General features: G+C 42.3%; 1 protein-coding gene across 1 annotated transcript in view; it reads left to right on the top strand.

Moving 5' to 3' along the window:
- Positions 1-699: 699 nt before the first annotated feature.
- Positions 700-14435, top strand: part of SLC37A1 (solute carrier family 37 member 1) — a 34567-nt gene continuing 20831 nt past the window's right edge. Inside the window, exons 1-8 of the mRNA XM_066314123.1 lie at positions 700-791; positions 4143-4418; positions 6099-6180; positions 7009-7129; positions 8932-9010; positions 9832-9967; positions 11460-11536; positions 13334-13500. Of these exons, the coding sequence (XP_066170220.1) occupies positions 4363-4418; positions 6099-6180; positions 7009-7129; positions 8932-9010; positions 9832-9967; positions 11460-11536; positions 13334-13500 (718 nt within the window). The 5' untranslated portion in view covers positions 700-791; positions 4143-4362. The remainder of the gene's footprint in view (positions 792-4142; positions 4419-6098; positions 6181-7008; positions 7130-8931; positions 9011-9831; positions 9968-11459; positions 11537-13333; positions 13501-14435) is intronic.

Raw genomic sequence — 14435 nt, 5'->3', positions numbered from 1 at the left:
CTCGGGAGCGGCGGGGCCGGGGCTGCCGGGGAGCGGCCGGGCGGTCTGTCACCCTGCCGCCGCTCCGCCGCCTTTTGTCTGCTTTTCTCCCGTTTATTTTTTCCACGGGCGGGCGCTGCCAGGAGCCCCTCCATCCTGCTGGTTTGGGAGGCGCTCCTCGGTTTCGGGGGTGACACCGCAGGTTGGTGTCCCGGGGGGATCCGAGACAGAGCCCAGCCCGACACCTGCCCTGCCTGTGGGTCCTACGGGAATGCGGTGCCTGCCCTTCCCCCGGCTCGGCTCCCGCTGCCCTTGACCTTTGGGATGGCCGGAGCCGCCCTGCTCGGTCCCGCCCGTCCCGGGGCACCAGCTCACTCACAGGGGCTGTGCTCCTCTGTGCCTAAGCCACGGTGAACCCTTTCCCCCGCTGTATTAAACAGAAGGAACGCGGCTATTTAAGGCCCCGGAGTGATGATGAATTTGGCAGGTTGTGGCTCAGGTGCAGAGCTGCCGGGGTGTTAAGCACAATGTGTATTTGATCCGCGTGTGTGCGAGGGCGTTTTGAGCCCTTCAGGACGCCCCGGGCAGGGTTTGGTTTGGTTTGGTTCCCCGGTGTCTGCAGACACGGAATTAATGTCAGCCCCGGGGGAGCAGCGCTGAGGCCGGGCGGGACCTTCCCTCTCCAGCACAGCTGAGCCAGGCTTTGCCGTGTTTGCAGGGGAAAAAGCCGCTCACCAGCGACTCTTCTCCTGAAATAGGGAGGGAGGAATGCTTCAGCCGCTGCAGCGAAGGAGCAATACCAAGTTTGAAAGGTAAAATACGGTTTCAAAGTAAATGCGGGAACGTGGCTTTGCACGTTGCTGTAGGAGGAGGAGGAAGTGGAGGGTTGGTTTCGCTCTTGGCAGAAATAGTTGCTGGAAATGAAAGAACATAAAACAGGTTTGAGTGATTGAATGGGGCGCTGTCCTTGGGCTTCATCAGTAAAACTGAAATATAAAAAAATTGTATGGGTAAAGTGTTGGTTATGTGTTGTAGCCTATTAGTGTGATTTCTGAAGTATAGGTTGGTATTTAAAATGTGCTTTAATGTACAATAAAATGTGATCTTTACAACCTGTTATCGCAAGTTTTGTTGCCACAAATTTCTTTGCTTAGGTGTGATGCCCTGAGAGGCCACCTAGAACAGAGGCTAGACAGAGTTAAAGGAATAAAGTAGGTATTTATTAAAAAGGCCTTCAAAGGACACACCTTGGGCAGTACAAGAGCTTGGTCAAGGTTACACCCAGGATGCATGATGGGTCATGAGTTTTCACACTTTTATAAATTTTGGTCAATTTACAGATTGGGGTTAATTGTCCGATTAAGGCTTCAGGTTATGAAGTTCCATCCTCCCAGATTGCTCTCCTCAATTCACTGATCAGACTTTTTGGGCCTGAAGCTGCAATGGCATCCTTGGTTCTCAGGCTGGAAAAGGATTGTTTTGTGTGACTAAACTGTGAGGAGAACTTGCTAACATTTTGTATGAAGTTCAGAGTTACACACTAAAGAAGTACAGAATCTGGAAAATATGAAAGCTGAAACTTAAGGCATCATTCAGAGGATATTTTTATGTTAATAAAATGTGTATGAACATCAGAAGAATTTAGAGATTATGTGGAGACAGAAACAAGTTGTTGACAAGTAAATGAGAACTCAGGTGTTTCTGCCTGCAGTACATAACATGAAATCAACCCCTGTCACGTCGAGTTAGGCTGCAGTTCTGTCTGTGCTGCTGATAGTCCAGTAATCTTTGCTGAGAAATGACTGGGATCCTTGTGATGAGATTTATCCTAAGGATACACTGCTGGGAGGTGGTGTGAGTATGATCTGGGCAGCAGGTGCACAATGTGCAACTTAGTGTGACCATTAACCACTGAAACCTTTTGTCAGGTGTGTGAAGTCCTTTCCTGTTTGCACTCCAGCTGTTAAATAGTAACCTGCTAAACAATTGCTTTGCCATAATGATAATTGCCCTGTCCTATTGTATTTTAAGAGAGCTGTTTAAGGAGGTGTTTGATCTCAGGTGTTTGTTCTTTGCTGGCTTCTCACTTTTTTTTTCCCAATAGGTATTTGTGACAGCTCATTTGGTGTGGTTGGTGAAATAATGTTGATGTTTGGAGAGAGGGGAAATGGGGTTTGGGATAACCCTGAAATGAGTCTATTACTGCTAGAGGAAAAATTCACTCCTGCTGTGAGCTACTTGTGCCAACCTCTTTTTGTTTTTACCTTTATTCTCCCACTTGAAACTGTCTGCAGCTCATTTCAACCAAAGACAAATTACTGATGAGAAATAGTTGTTTTGAAATTGGGATTTTGATATCTGACCTTATTAGCCAGCTGTGGCTGTAAGGGGCAATCCCAGCTTTTAGTCCTTGTGTTTATGCTCCTCCTTGCCATGGATTCATCCTGCGTGGCAATTTTGTGTCCGTGGAATGAGTTAATATTCTCTGTTGGATCAGCTGTATTTCAGGGCAGGATTTCTGATGGATCAGGCTGAACCATGGCTGCAGGGCTACAGAGTCTGACACAAGAGAGGCAGGGATCTTTATCTGGAGTTGGGAGAGGGGAGGAAGGAGGTAGGGTTGCACTTTCTTTAACCTTTGCAACCTCAGAGAGGAGGTAGGAAACTCGTGTTGGGTGGGAATGATTATGGGGTTTTTTAATTGCACAATCTGATTCAGGGCCAAGGAGGGGGTGGAACGTGCCAAACGAGATTAGCAAGTCAATTCACTTTTAGGGTAGGGAGGTGGCAAGCTGCACCAGGACACTGTAGAAAAAATAGAGGTATGACAAAAATGTGTTAGGGTAAAGGAGCAGAGCCTTGATCTTTTGGTGAGATACTCAGTTATGTATAGTGGGAGTAGTGTTCCTCTATTCCTCAGGAGAAGGCCTGTGCAGGTGGTGAAGCTTTCAAGTTGCCAGTTTGGACACAGCAGATCCTGTTTGTGGTCACTTACCTGGCTGAGGATGAGCAGCTTTGATTTCTGTTAGAAAAATGGGGCAGTTAAGACAAGAGGAGAGAGTCTCACACCTTTGCCTGCCCAGTGACAGCCCCTAAAATTCTCAAGTGCACACCAGCTGTGCATTTGGCAGCTGTGCTTTCTTGCTTTGGCTCACCTCCTGTTGTTTACCAGGAGAGCTCATGCTGAATCCTACCAGCTTCCCGTCAGGAGCGTGGCAGCAGCTTGTGCTGACACTGAACAGGACTGCCAGGAGGGAGACCCTGGAGTGTCCCCTGCCATCCTGCTGGGGTGGCTGGGTTTGCACACACGGGTTGTGGTCACACCTTGTGCCTACAAGCTCCTTTTGCCTGACTTGGCAGCTGCCTGAGCTGCTGCCAGGTAAGAGTGCAGCCAGTTCCTGTTCCAGTACCTGGAATAAATTGTGGGGGTTTTTACTGACAAGGGGCTTCAGCCCATGTTGGAACAAACAGGAGGGGCTTTGTGACAAGTTTAAACCAAACTGCCACAGGCTCCCTCTTCCCTGTGCACGCGTGTGATCCTGCCTTCTCCCTTGTGCTGCTGCAGGGAGCTCCAGTGGTGAAAAAGCTTGGTTTTTCCTTTCCCGAGGCTTTCTGACCATGTGGAGCTTTGTGCAGTGCTGATACTGGGTCAGGGAAATGGGGTGGAAGAGGGAGTGCTGGTCGCAAGCCTTGCCGGCAGCATTGTTTAACAGCACCCACTCTCAAGCTGGAGGAGTCTCTCATTCCAGGCTGGAAACACTAAAGCCGTTTTTGAACAAATTGCAAGCTCATGAATGTTTCTGATGTGCTCAAACAGATCTTTGTGAGCTGGGGAGTTGCCTATTTGTAATCATTCTGAGACAAAAGCAGAGTGTTTTGATGTAAGCTGGCTTTGGGTCAAGTTCTGAGTGCATCTTTCCTTTGTGTCTCCACTGCTTTGTACCATGCCGAGCTCTCAAAATAAATTATGAATTATAAAAATCAGAGAAGGCTGCAATTTATATAGGCTTAAAAATCTCCGTTGCGTTTTTCATGTTAAGATTAGGGATGTTAATTACTTGCCTCTGAAATGGATAATTGCTGATTCAAATGTTATGTTTAGAAAATATCCCAATAGCTCGACCAGACTATTTACTTACCAGCTTCTCTTATTTGAAAACCAGCAGTAAACAAAGGCAGAGGGAAGAATTTGCCACGTAGTGACTGAAGGTAGAAGAAAAAAAACCAAACAGACCTGCAAGGAGATCAACCCAGCAGCAGATACTCCACATTTGTGGAATCCAAAAGTTTGGGGGATCTTTGTTCCAACTTCCAGAAGAACAAATAACGCTGTCACACGTACAGAATTGTGTCACCTGAAATCTGGGACCAGCTGTGGTGTAGATGGCTCAGCTTCCTCCTGGGATTCGTTTCATCACTTCATTCTCACGAGATCAGTGGTAAGTTTGGAGGGGTTGGTGGTGGTCTTTCCTGTGGCCAGTGTGAGTTTGTGTCTGTTGCCTTGCTCAGAATTTTTGGTTTTTTCATTGCTTAATGTATACAGGAAGAACATATATCCAGTGGTATAATAAATAAATATTGCTGACATTTAAAAAGGGAGATGTTTTTCTGTGAAACCCAGACAAACACTTGCTAATCAGGTGTGCTAGAGAATAAAGGCTTTTGTCCTTTTCTGTATGTATTTAAAAGAATGAATTGCATTTTTAAGATCCTAGGTGGGAGGAGTGCTCGAGATTAGCTTTCTTTTCTTAGCCAGAAGTGTATTTTCTCCCCAATAATTTGATGGTTGATACAGACTTGTACAATTACGGGTTTAGTTCTTGCAACTGCAGTATTAAAAAAAATAAAACCCAGCAAAGCCCCTCAGCAAAACCAAACAAAAATCAAATCTTCCTCGCTTTAGGAAAACTAATCCTGGAAGTTTTATGGCATCAGTTCCTGTGCTTCCTGAGATAAAATACTGAGTCAGTTGTTTGTGAATAATAGAAAAATAACAAATGAAAGACCAAGCACTTTCCATCTGAGCCATTTTATGACATTTTTGCTAGTTGAGCAGCAGAAGCAAAGTAATTTCAGTTTTATCCCTTGTGAGGGTGTTTTCAGTCATGAGGGTGAATAGCTGCTTGTGGGATGACTCCTTCCTGTGAATATGCCAGAATTACAAAACAAGACCCTGGTCATGTAAAAGTTCATCAGGCAAAAAATTATTGAAAAAGGCTAATTAAAAATCAGGGCCTGTAGTAGGCAGTGTGATATCAGATATTTGTATGTATATATGATATTTGTATGTATGTATATACTTAGATTTACAGATGTTAATTTTAAGATCAAGGCTAAAAGGAGCCAGTAGATAGATACACTTTGGGTACTTTGGAAAGCACAAATCCACAAAATGCTCTCCTTAAACAACTGAAACTACAGCTAGAGACTAGATAGATCAGATTACTATCTTTATTTAATGCTTGGAGTGACAGTGTAATAAAGATGCCCTTTAAATTCAGCTGAACTGTAGGAGAAAGACCCAAGGATCCCAGTGAAGCACAAAGGAGAATTCCTTCCCAATCCCAAAGCTGCTCAATTCTGTCCATGTGTTCCAGTGTCAGTCCCATTGTCCATCTCTGGAAATGACTGATTTCTGTTGTTAGAGGAGGGCAAAAGTAAAGTAAAATCCTAAAAACAGTAAGAGAAGAAGGAATTATCCAAACAACTAAAAGAGCCATCACTCACATCCTAGCAATACCACAAAACCCAATGAGACAGGGAGATGTGGAATCTGACTATCCGTTTGTTCAGCTGATGTTTAATAATTTTGAGCTGATGTTTAATAGCCCCCAAAGGAGGGTTGCACACCAGGCAGCTCGGCTCTGGGGCTCAGGGCACTTCCACATTTTCCTGCTTGTCCCATTTGCCACCAGGCTCCCTCCCAAGGCCCCATCAGAGCAGATGGGAAACAGTGTGACAGGGAGGGTGGTTCTCCAGGCTGCTGGACAACACAAAAAAATTCTCTTCCACTATTCCAGTATTATCAATGATTTGTGTAATGATTCTGTGTAACTTGGCGCTCAAAGAAAATCAAAATGAAATAATTTTCAGGGTTTTTTTTTTCTTTTATATCATAGGTACAGAGCTTTTATTTTCTCTCTCACTTTCCTGCTGTATGCCAGCTTCCATCTATCAAGGAAACCTATCAGTATAGTGAAGGTAAGAGAGGTGGTGTCCTTGTTTAAACATCCTCCTGCTCGTGTCAGACACGGACATCATCGTCATTTTCAGTGTATCCTGTTGTGAAAGTCAGGGTTAAATTTTAACTTGAAATGCCTTCAAGATGAAAGACTGATAAAGCTGGCACACAGTGATATTTGCTGGATAAACTGTAGTGAGACCACACCTAGAATACTGCATGTAAGTGTGGGGTTTGGGCTGGAAACAGCTGTGCCTACACTTAATTCATGTGAACTAATTTAATTTGAGATATTTGAGAGGTATATATTCTAATGGTTGAGAAAAGTTGCTCACGAGTGATGAGTTGAGCATTCCACTGGCATTTCCAAGAGTGTTTCCAGTACTGTTGAGCATCATAGTCATTGTTGTCTGTACCCTTGTAGCTGTTCAAGTGAAGCTGATGACACAAATTCTCTGATTCTGGGTTTGTTACTTTAATCTTTAGTGTTCATAACTTGCCAAACACAAACCAAATCCCCCAGTGCTGCATTGTATAAAACTGATGAGTAACACTGGGCTACTGCAGAATTTCAAAGATTTTCACTGTGAGAAACACCAGTTCACTGGAGAATGTTTTTTCTAACCATGTCATTACTCTCTCATGTAATGATGTCTTCACCCAGCAAAATGCCAAGCTCTTAATAAGGGCCAGCAGTTTTACTGATTTGGGTAGGTTTCACAGAGGTACATATAAATCTGGAATTGTTAAATTTCTTGTTGTAGCAGAGTTATCAGTCCCCAGCTTGCAAGTGAATTTTCCATTTTCAAACGTCTTTTTTTTTTTTTTCATTTTTATTTCTGTTTCAGGGAGAGCTGCATAAGCATTGTGCAAGTCAAGTTGAGCTTGACTCCTACAAAGAATATGCTGCCCAGATCCAGCCTGTCAAAAAGCCATTTAATGCCTCTCAGTGTGGATGGGAGCCATTTGGTAAGGCTCAGGGTTTTTTTTTTGGTTTTGTATTTTTCTTTCCTAGTAGTGAGCTGATATTAATGAATAGATTATTTGCTTCTAGCTATTTCTTCACATGTGCATGGAAGGAGTTTGTTTTCCATGTCCTCACTGATTTCTCCACAGAAAGTGAAGTTGTGACTTACCTTACAATTTTTTGCTACTAAAATCACTTAAACAAATGATATTATTTTCCTTGTTATAGCTAAGAGATGGTTTCAGTAGGTCAGTTTTCAGTGAAAAATGGGTTTTTTCTTTAGCATGTCTATTTAGGAAAAAAGGATGAAGGATAGAATCAGTCATTATCATTTTCTGCTTGTTTAATTCAAGCAATCTTTTAAGTGAAATTACTTGGTGCTTATCTAAATTGGAACTTTTCAGAGTCCTTGTCTGCCTGAAGGAATATTTTTCTCTCCATTTTAATGAAGAAAAAGGGGAGACTTTATTGCAGGAGAGACTTGACAACTTACTGGATAGTTTATGAACCTGGCCTTTCACTTGAATAAGAAAAAATATTTGCCTACTGAACAATTAAATCTTAATTTAATCGTATTTGACTTTAAATGAGACTTTGAATCATTCCATGCCACTTTTATTGCTACCAGAAACATCAGTGAAACAGATTAGTCCATTCTGTCAATGTGCCAGTCCACCCCAGTCTGTGAAGCCATACATTCTAATTAGTCTTTAATTAGCAATTAAAAAAAAAAAAAGTCCTGCTCTCTTCAAAGATAATTAAAGATCTGAGCTCTGGGGTTTCTGTGGACAAAATCCAGTGTATTAACTCCTGCTGCAGGGTCTGCTGAAAAAAATTCAATCCCTCTTGTGGGATGCACTTAAACCTGGAGAGTGTTTCTTGTCCCTTGAGCAAGGGGGGATTGAGTTGGTTTGTCTGAAATATTGATTGACTTTTTTAATGGAGGCTTTTCAGCCCAAATGTCATCCTTTTTCCATGGACATTATTGCCAAGCTGCCCCTTTGGAAAGGCACTCTGGACTTGTTCTTTCAGGTGTTTTTCTGGCAAAGCTGGGAGTAACCCTGAAGGAAGGAATTTGCTTTTTTGTCTGTGACTTTGTGCTCAAAGTCAATAGCAGTTGTGGCAATTTATTGCAAATAAATACATGAATTGTCTGGGAATGAGCTCAGGTCCCTTGAGAGCCGGTTGATTCCATCAGGGTGGAGCTCCTTTGCTCCCTCCATCCTGTCTGCAGTTCCCATTTTTGTGTGATTATGGTTGTTTGCTCTTCAGGGCAGAACTGTGGGGTTTTTTTAAGAATTCCTCTGTGCTTTGTCAAATGAAATGCAAAAGGCTTTACCCATTAAAAAAAAAATAAGCTGTTTGTTTAAAAGCCTCTCTTTTAAACATGATGGATTTTTTTGTTTTTTAGCCATTTTGACTGTTAGGACCTTGTGCTTTTGCAACTCATCTCTCCACTTTGAATCAAGTCTGTTTAATTGGATTTTGGATTTTCTTTTGCCTAAGGCCTTATAAGAAAAGGGCACCTTGCTAACAACTGATGTTTCTTCTCTTCCAAAATGCTGCTTTAAATAAGGTAGAGTTTAGGGTGAGCCTGCCAGTATTTTCCTAGTATGTTAGAGGCAGAAGGGTATTTTTTTTGTTAAATGAAACATTGGCAAAATGTTTACTGAAGTTTAAATGTGCCTATTGAAAATTGAATGTCAGTTCACATTCACTGACATTTTTACTTGTTATATGTAAAAAGGATTGGGAAGTAATTAGTACATTTAAAGTGATCATTTGTTTTGAAAATTATTCTTAGATAAGAGCAACTACAAACAGCTACTGGGAGCGCTGGATTACTCATTTTTGTGTGCATATGCAGTTGGAATGTATTTAAGGTAAAACTCAACTCTCTTTACTGTTTATTTATAAGGCTGTGTGACTGCTGTAATATTGTGCTTTCCTACTGCAGAGTTTCTGATGGAGAGTGAGAAATTGATTGCTGAGAGGAAAAAAAAACAAAACCCAGCATGATTCTGAGCCCCAGTGGTGTCAATCTCTGATACATAGAAAGCTTTTTACCTGCACCAGTCTTGACTGCCTTGTGCAGGAATATTTTCCAGATTAATGTCTAGCCTGTCTTTTTTTTCATCTAGAATGTAAATCAATCAATCAATCTCCAGTTTCCAAATTGTACTGATTGGGTTAAAATGATTGTTGTGGCTTTCTTTAGTCAAAGAATGGGAGCGGACACCTCCTAAAAATAATCCCAAACCCATTTTAAAGTGTGCAGTCTTAGCTGCTGTTGGGAGATGATTCTTTTTATTGACTAAAGTCAGAACCTTCATCACTTGAATTGTTAGCAACGGAGACAAGTCTCACTTCAAATGGCTGGAGACACATAATTTAGAAAATGACTCTGTAAGTAAATGACTTTGAATGTGCTCCAGATGAGTATCTCCCTGAAAGATGGTTGTGCAGATGTCAGAATTTAGCAATTAATGAACTTGAAGTGTTTTTGTGTTGGGTTTTTTTTTTCCCTTGTCAAGTGCTAAAAATTGCTCTTTTGCCGCTGCCAAGGCAGCCAGCAGTTACCAGTAGAGTTTCTCCTCAACCAGAATTAAACAACAGAAAATCTTCTTCATTTGTGCAGGCTTTTTGGGGGTGTGATCTCATTTTTAATGATGGCTTTTCTCTTTTTTTGCTCCCCTGTTCCAAGTGGACTCATCGGAGAGCGGCTGCCCATCCGGTACTATCTGACAGGGGGGATGCTGGCCAGTGGACTCTTCACTGCAATGTTTGGATTGGGTTATTTCTATAATGTGCATAATCTGTGGTTTTACATAATGGCCCAGGTAGGCACAGTGTTAATTCAGACACAGAGTTCCTCCCATGGTGCTGTTTAGGGTAATACTGAGGGTTTTTCACTTGCTCACTTGCACACAGTGATGAGTGGTTGGGTGGGAGGATGTTAATGCTGGAATATCTTTTTGATGACAGGCAGAAGTGATAGAGTGGATAACCTCAGGCTTTATTTTTGGAAAATGGTGTTTTGTTTTTTTTTTTTTTAGTGGAAGAACTCTTTGAAAGCAGATTAATGTGTTTCACTCTGTGTCAAATCAGTAATCAAATCTTTGCAAGCTTAAATGTTGAGTGAGTTTTAAAACAAATGTGTTTACTTCTGTCAGTCTGCCAAGACCTGAGTGACACATCCTGGCTTTCTCTGCAGGAAAATTCCATTTACACTGCTAATGATGAACAATCTCCCACACTGGTGTGGCTGGGAACAGGCAGCTTATGTAACAAGATTCACAGTGGGGGATTTTTCAGAGCTCTGATCAGGTGTCACAAGAATTTTTACCGTTGGCCTGAAATGGAATTTAGGTCAGGACCAGGGTAGGGGTTGGCACTGGGGCCATTTTGGATGGGTTTGCACCTTGTGCTGCTGCTTTTTGTGTTGTTGCAATAACACTGTCACCTCTGGTACCTCTGCATGGCAGTGAGCAAGGTGACATGCAGAGGTACTAACCTGGGCACAGCACTTCTGTCACCCTGTCACCAGTCTGTCACTGCCCCAGCCCTCTGGGATCAGGTGTTTCCCAGGACAGAAATACCTCCTTCAGGGGTGATCTGTCCTGTGGGATGTGGTCAGTGAGCCCTGTAACTCCAAGGATGGTCTCACACCACCAGCCCCACTGGTTTTTGTTGGGTGGAGTGAGGTTGGTTTTTGTTGCATGTTCAAATGCTCGTTGTACAGGTGAGATTTTGTATTGTGATATTTGTGTTATGGTGCAATTGGAGAGGGGGAGCTTCTTAGGAGTTGAGATGAGTTAAAGTTCTGTGCAATGTGGAGGCTGAAATACTTCTTACTTCACCCTGAATATAATAAATTCCTCCTCTCAATTTATTTACAGATGTCTGTTAAGCATTTTAAAGTTATCCAATCCCCTCTAAAGTTGTCTTTTTTTTCTGCTTTATTTGATTGCAAACATGCTTTGCCATATGCTCAAGTTGAGATAAGTGTTATGCTGCTGCTTGAGTGTGAGGAATTCACTTCTCTGTTCAGCTCAGAGCAATGTGATTTTTGGTAAACATGTGACTGAATGACACTATTCTGTGACTTAAATCAGAAATTAATTATAGAGATGTAGGTAGAGGGAAGAATCTCTACAAAAAACTTTGTACCTTGTTTATTCCTGGGGGGAAAAAATGCTTTCAAAACCCCCCCAAACGAATTTTCTGAATTCAAAGCATTTGTGTAGACTTCCTTTTCCCAGTGCAGGAATTGTGCAGGAGCCTGGTTAATGACAGGACATGTTTATTTATTATTTTGTTATTTATTTTCAGATAGCTAATGGGTTGGTGCAGACCACTGGCTGGCCAAGTGTCGTGACATGTATTGGCAACTGGTTTGGAAAAGGAAGGTAAATGATACATAACCCAAAGGTTTGGAAGTACAGATCAATACATTCTGGGCTGTGATATTATAGTTTATTTAAATTTCTTTCTTAGGCTTCTGTGGGTTTGTTGGGGTTTTTATGAGAGGAAACAAAGCAGTTAGAATTTTGAGAGGAGCTTCCTTTCTTATGCTGCTTAATTCATATATGGGTTTGAAACTGTCTCCCTCATGTCAAAACAGTGTTCTGTGGTAGCTCTTTTTCAGATGAATTATTTCAGAATTGTATTAGAATAATTCTTGCAAATATAAACAGTCTAAAACTGCTCTTAGTAAAGGCTGTTATTATGCCATTTGAATGTGAATTTTCCTGTGTTTTCATTTGTGTTTCAAAACAGTTGTCAGGGCAGAACTGTAAAAAATGCATTTGTTTAATGTCTTTTTTTCTAACACACTTGCATAAACTTGAAAATTTAGAAGCTAAGATACGTATGGCAACTGATTTAACCTTTTATCACCTTCCTTAAATCATCTGCTTGATTTTCTTTTTTTTAAATCTTAATCCTGCACAGAGATTACTCATGACGTTTATTTTGTCACATACAGTAATTTTCCATACATTTTGCAAGAGCTGCATGCTAAAGCTCTGGCTCTGATAATGGTTGATGCATGTAGCATATAATAATGCTACTGTGGTATCATGCTTTGTATCTGTAGAGCATTATTGTTAATCAGTTCCAGAGAAGAATTCAGTATTTGATTTCTATATAAACCACAGCATAGTTAAAAATGTCTAGCCTCAAATTAGTTTTCCATTAGGAAACGCAGAGAATGGTAGCTGTCATATATTACTGAACAAGACTGAGGAGTCTGCACAAAAATAAATACATTTATTCAGGCTTTGCTTTGTGCAAAAGGAGCATCCTTTACTTTTAGGATGCCACACAGTGGGGTGGTGAGTAGGGCTCTGGTTTAAATGTCAATGACTTGTTTTCATTCTGCTGTAATTCCATGGAGCATGAGCAGACTTAGATCTTGTCTTCAGGCTGTGGAAAAGATTCAGGTTTGTTCAGGTTAGGCTGCTCCAGGTGAAGTCCTGCTGAGGGCAAGGCAGTTTTCCCATAACTTAAAACGGGAAAAAAAAATCCCTGCTGTCATGACTTCAGTGGGATTTTTGTGCTTTACCTTAGCTCAGATGGAGCTGATGTGCAGGAGCTCTAATCTGGGATTTCCAGGCAGGCAGGACCCTGATGTGTGTTTTAGCCAAGCTTGTGCAGGTGTCATCTTCTACCAGAGCCCAGCAAGTCCAGAATGGCATCAGAAAATACTGATTTTGCTCCACATATCCTGTACAGTTTCCTTCTGCATGACAAGTCTGATGGAGCTGATGGAGCAGGTTTTGACATTTTAGATTAAAAATGAAAGAGGAATGCCCCATCCTGCAAGCTTTAGATTATCAGTGCAGTGTCTTTGCAGGAGGATTTTTATTCCCAAAAGCATCAAACTCGGTGTCCACAAGCTGCACAGCATCATCATATTTGTTTTAATCAAAGAAAATATCCAGAAATATGCCAGCCCTAGTGGTGTTCTTAAATGCCAGTAAGTGCAGGATAAATTCTGTCATGCACAGGGTATTCACAACATTTATTAATATTTAGGTGCCTTAAAATTACCAAATGGAGATTGTAACATGAAAAAAAGATCAGATAAAGAACCAGAAGATAGCTTTCACTGACACCACAGATGCACAGCCATTTTGATACAAAAGTGTATCAAATTAATGCTCACACTGAACGTTTGTGTGTTTTGTTTTTTATTAATGCAGGAGAGGTTTGATCATGGGAGTCTGGAATTCACACACTTCCGTGGGGAATATCTTGGGATCCTTGATTGCTGCTTACTGGGTGTCCACGTGCTGGGGTCTCTCCTTTGTGGTGCCTGGGGTCATCGTGGCTCTCATGGGGGTTGTTTGTTTCCTGTTCCTCATTGAACGTGAGTGTTTCAGTGGGATACAGCCATGGAGGGCTCCTGTTCCTCAAGCTGTGCCTGTACTTAGAATTTTGTTTTACTTTCCTTTGGTGGAAGGAGCCTGTGTGCCTTCAGAGAGCTTTTCCAGTCAGAGTCACAGACTCTTGGATGTTGGAAAAGCCCTCCAAGGTCATAAAGTCCAACTTTGGCTGACACCCACCTTGTCCCCAGCCCAGAGCTCTGAGTGCCATCTCCAGGCCTTCCTTGGACACCTCCAGGGATGGGCACTCCACCACATCCCTGGGGTAGCCTCTTCTAGTATTTAACAATCCTTTCAGTGGAGAAATTCCTGCTGCTGGCCAAGCTGAGCCTCCCCTGGCCCAGCTTGAGGCTGTTCCCTCTCCTCCTGTCCCTGTGCCTTGGGAGCAGAGCCCGACCCCCCTGGCTGTCCTCTCCTGTTCAGGGAATTATAGAGAGAAGTAAAACACTCCTGACCCTCCTTTTCTCCAGGCTGAGCCCCCTCAGCTGTTCCTCATCTGGTTTGTGCCCCAGACCCCTCCCCAGCTCCCCTGACAGAGTGACACTTCAGAATTTAGCTCACTGTCCTGTCCTTAGCTCCCTGTGTTGATAAATGGTTTAAGTGTACCTTAGCAGAAGGACCCACCTGGCTGCAGGGCATATTCTGTGCTGCCATCCATCCTCTGTGCTGTGAATTACAGGAGGCAGCTGATGGAGCAGGTTTTGACATTTTAGATTAGAAATTAAAGAGGAATGCCCCATCCTGTCCCTCTACAGACTCAGAGATGCAAATGCTTGTTTTACTGGAACTGTCCTGTTTTAGGAAGTAAATTTTGACAGAACCATTATTCTGTAACTAGCTGGACTGCCAGACTAGCACTTTTTATCTGTACTGTCAGTTTATTCTTTATTCTCAGTAGGTTACACTATTTAAAAGTGTT

The sequence above is a fragment of the Sylvia atricapilla genome, chromosome 2, assembly GCF_009819655.1.
Source record: "Sylvia atricapilla isolate bSylAtr1 chromosome 2, bSylAtr1.pri, whole genome shotgun sequence".
In the NCBI taxonomy this organism is placed as follows: domain Eukaryota; kingdom Metazoa; phylum Chordata; class Aves; order Passeriformes; family Sylviidae; genus Sylvia; species Sylvia atricapilla.
The sequence above is the reverse complement of the archived record's forward strand: the minus strand, read 5'-3'. Positions and strand labels throughout refer to the sequence as shown.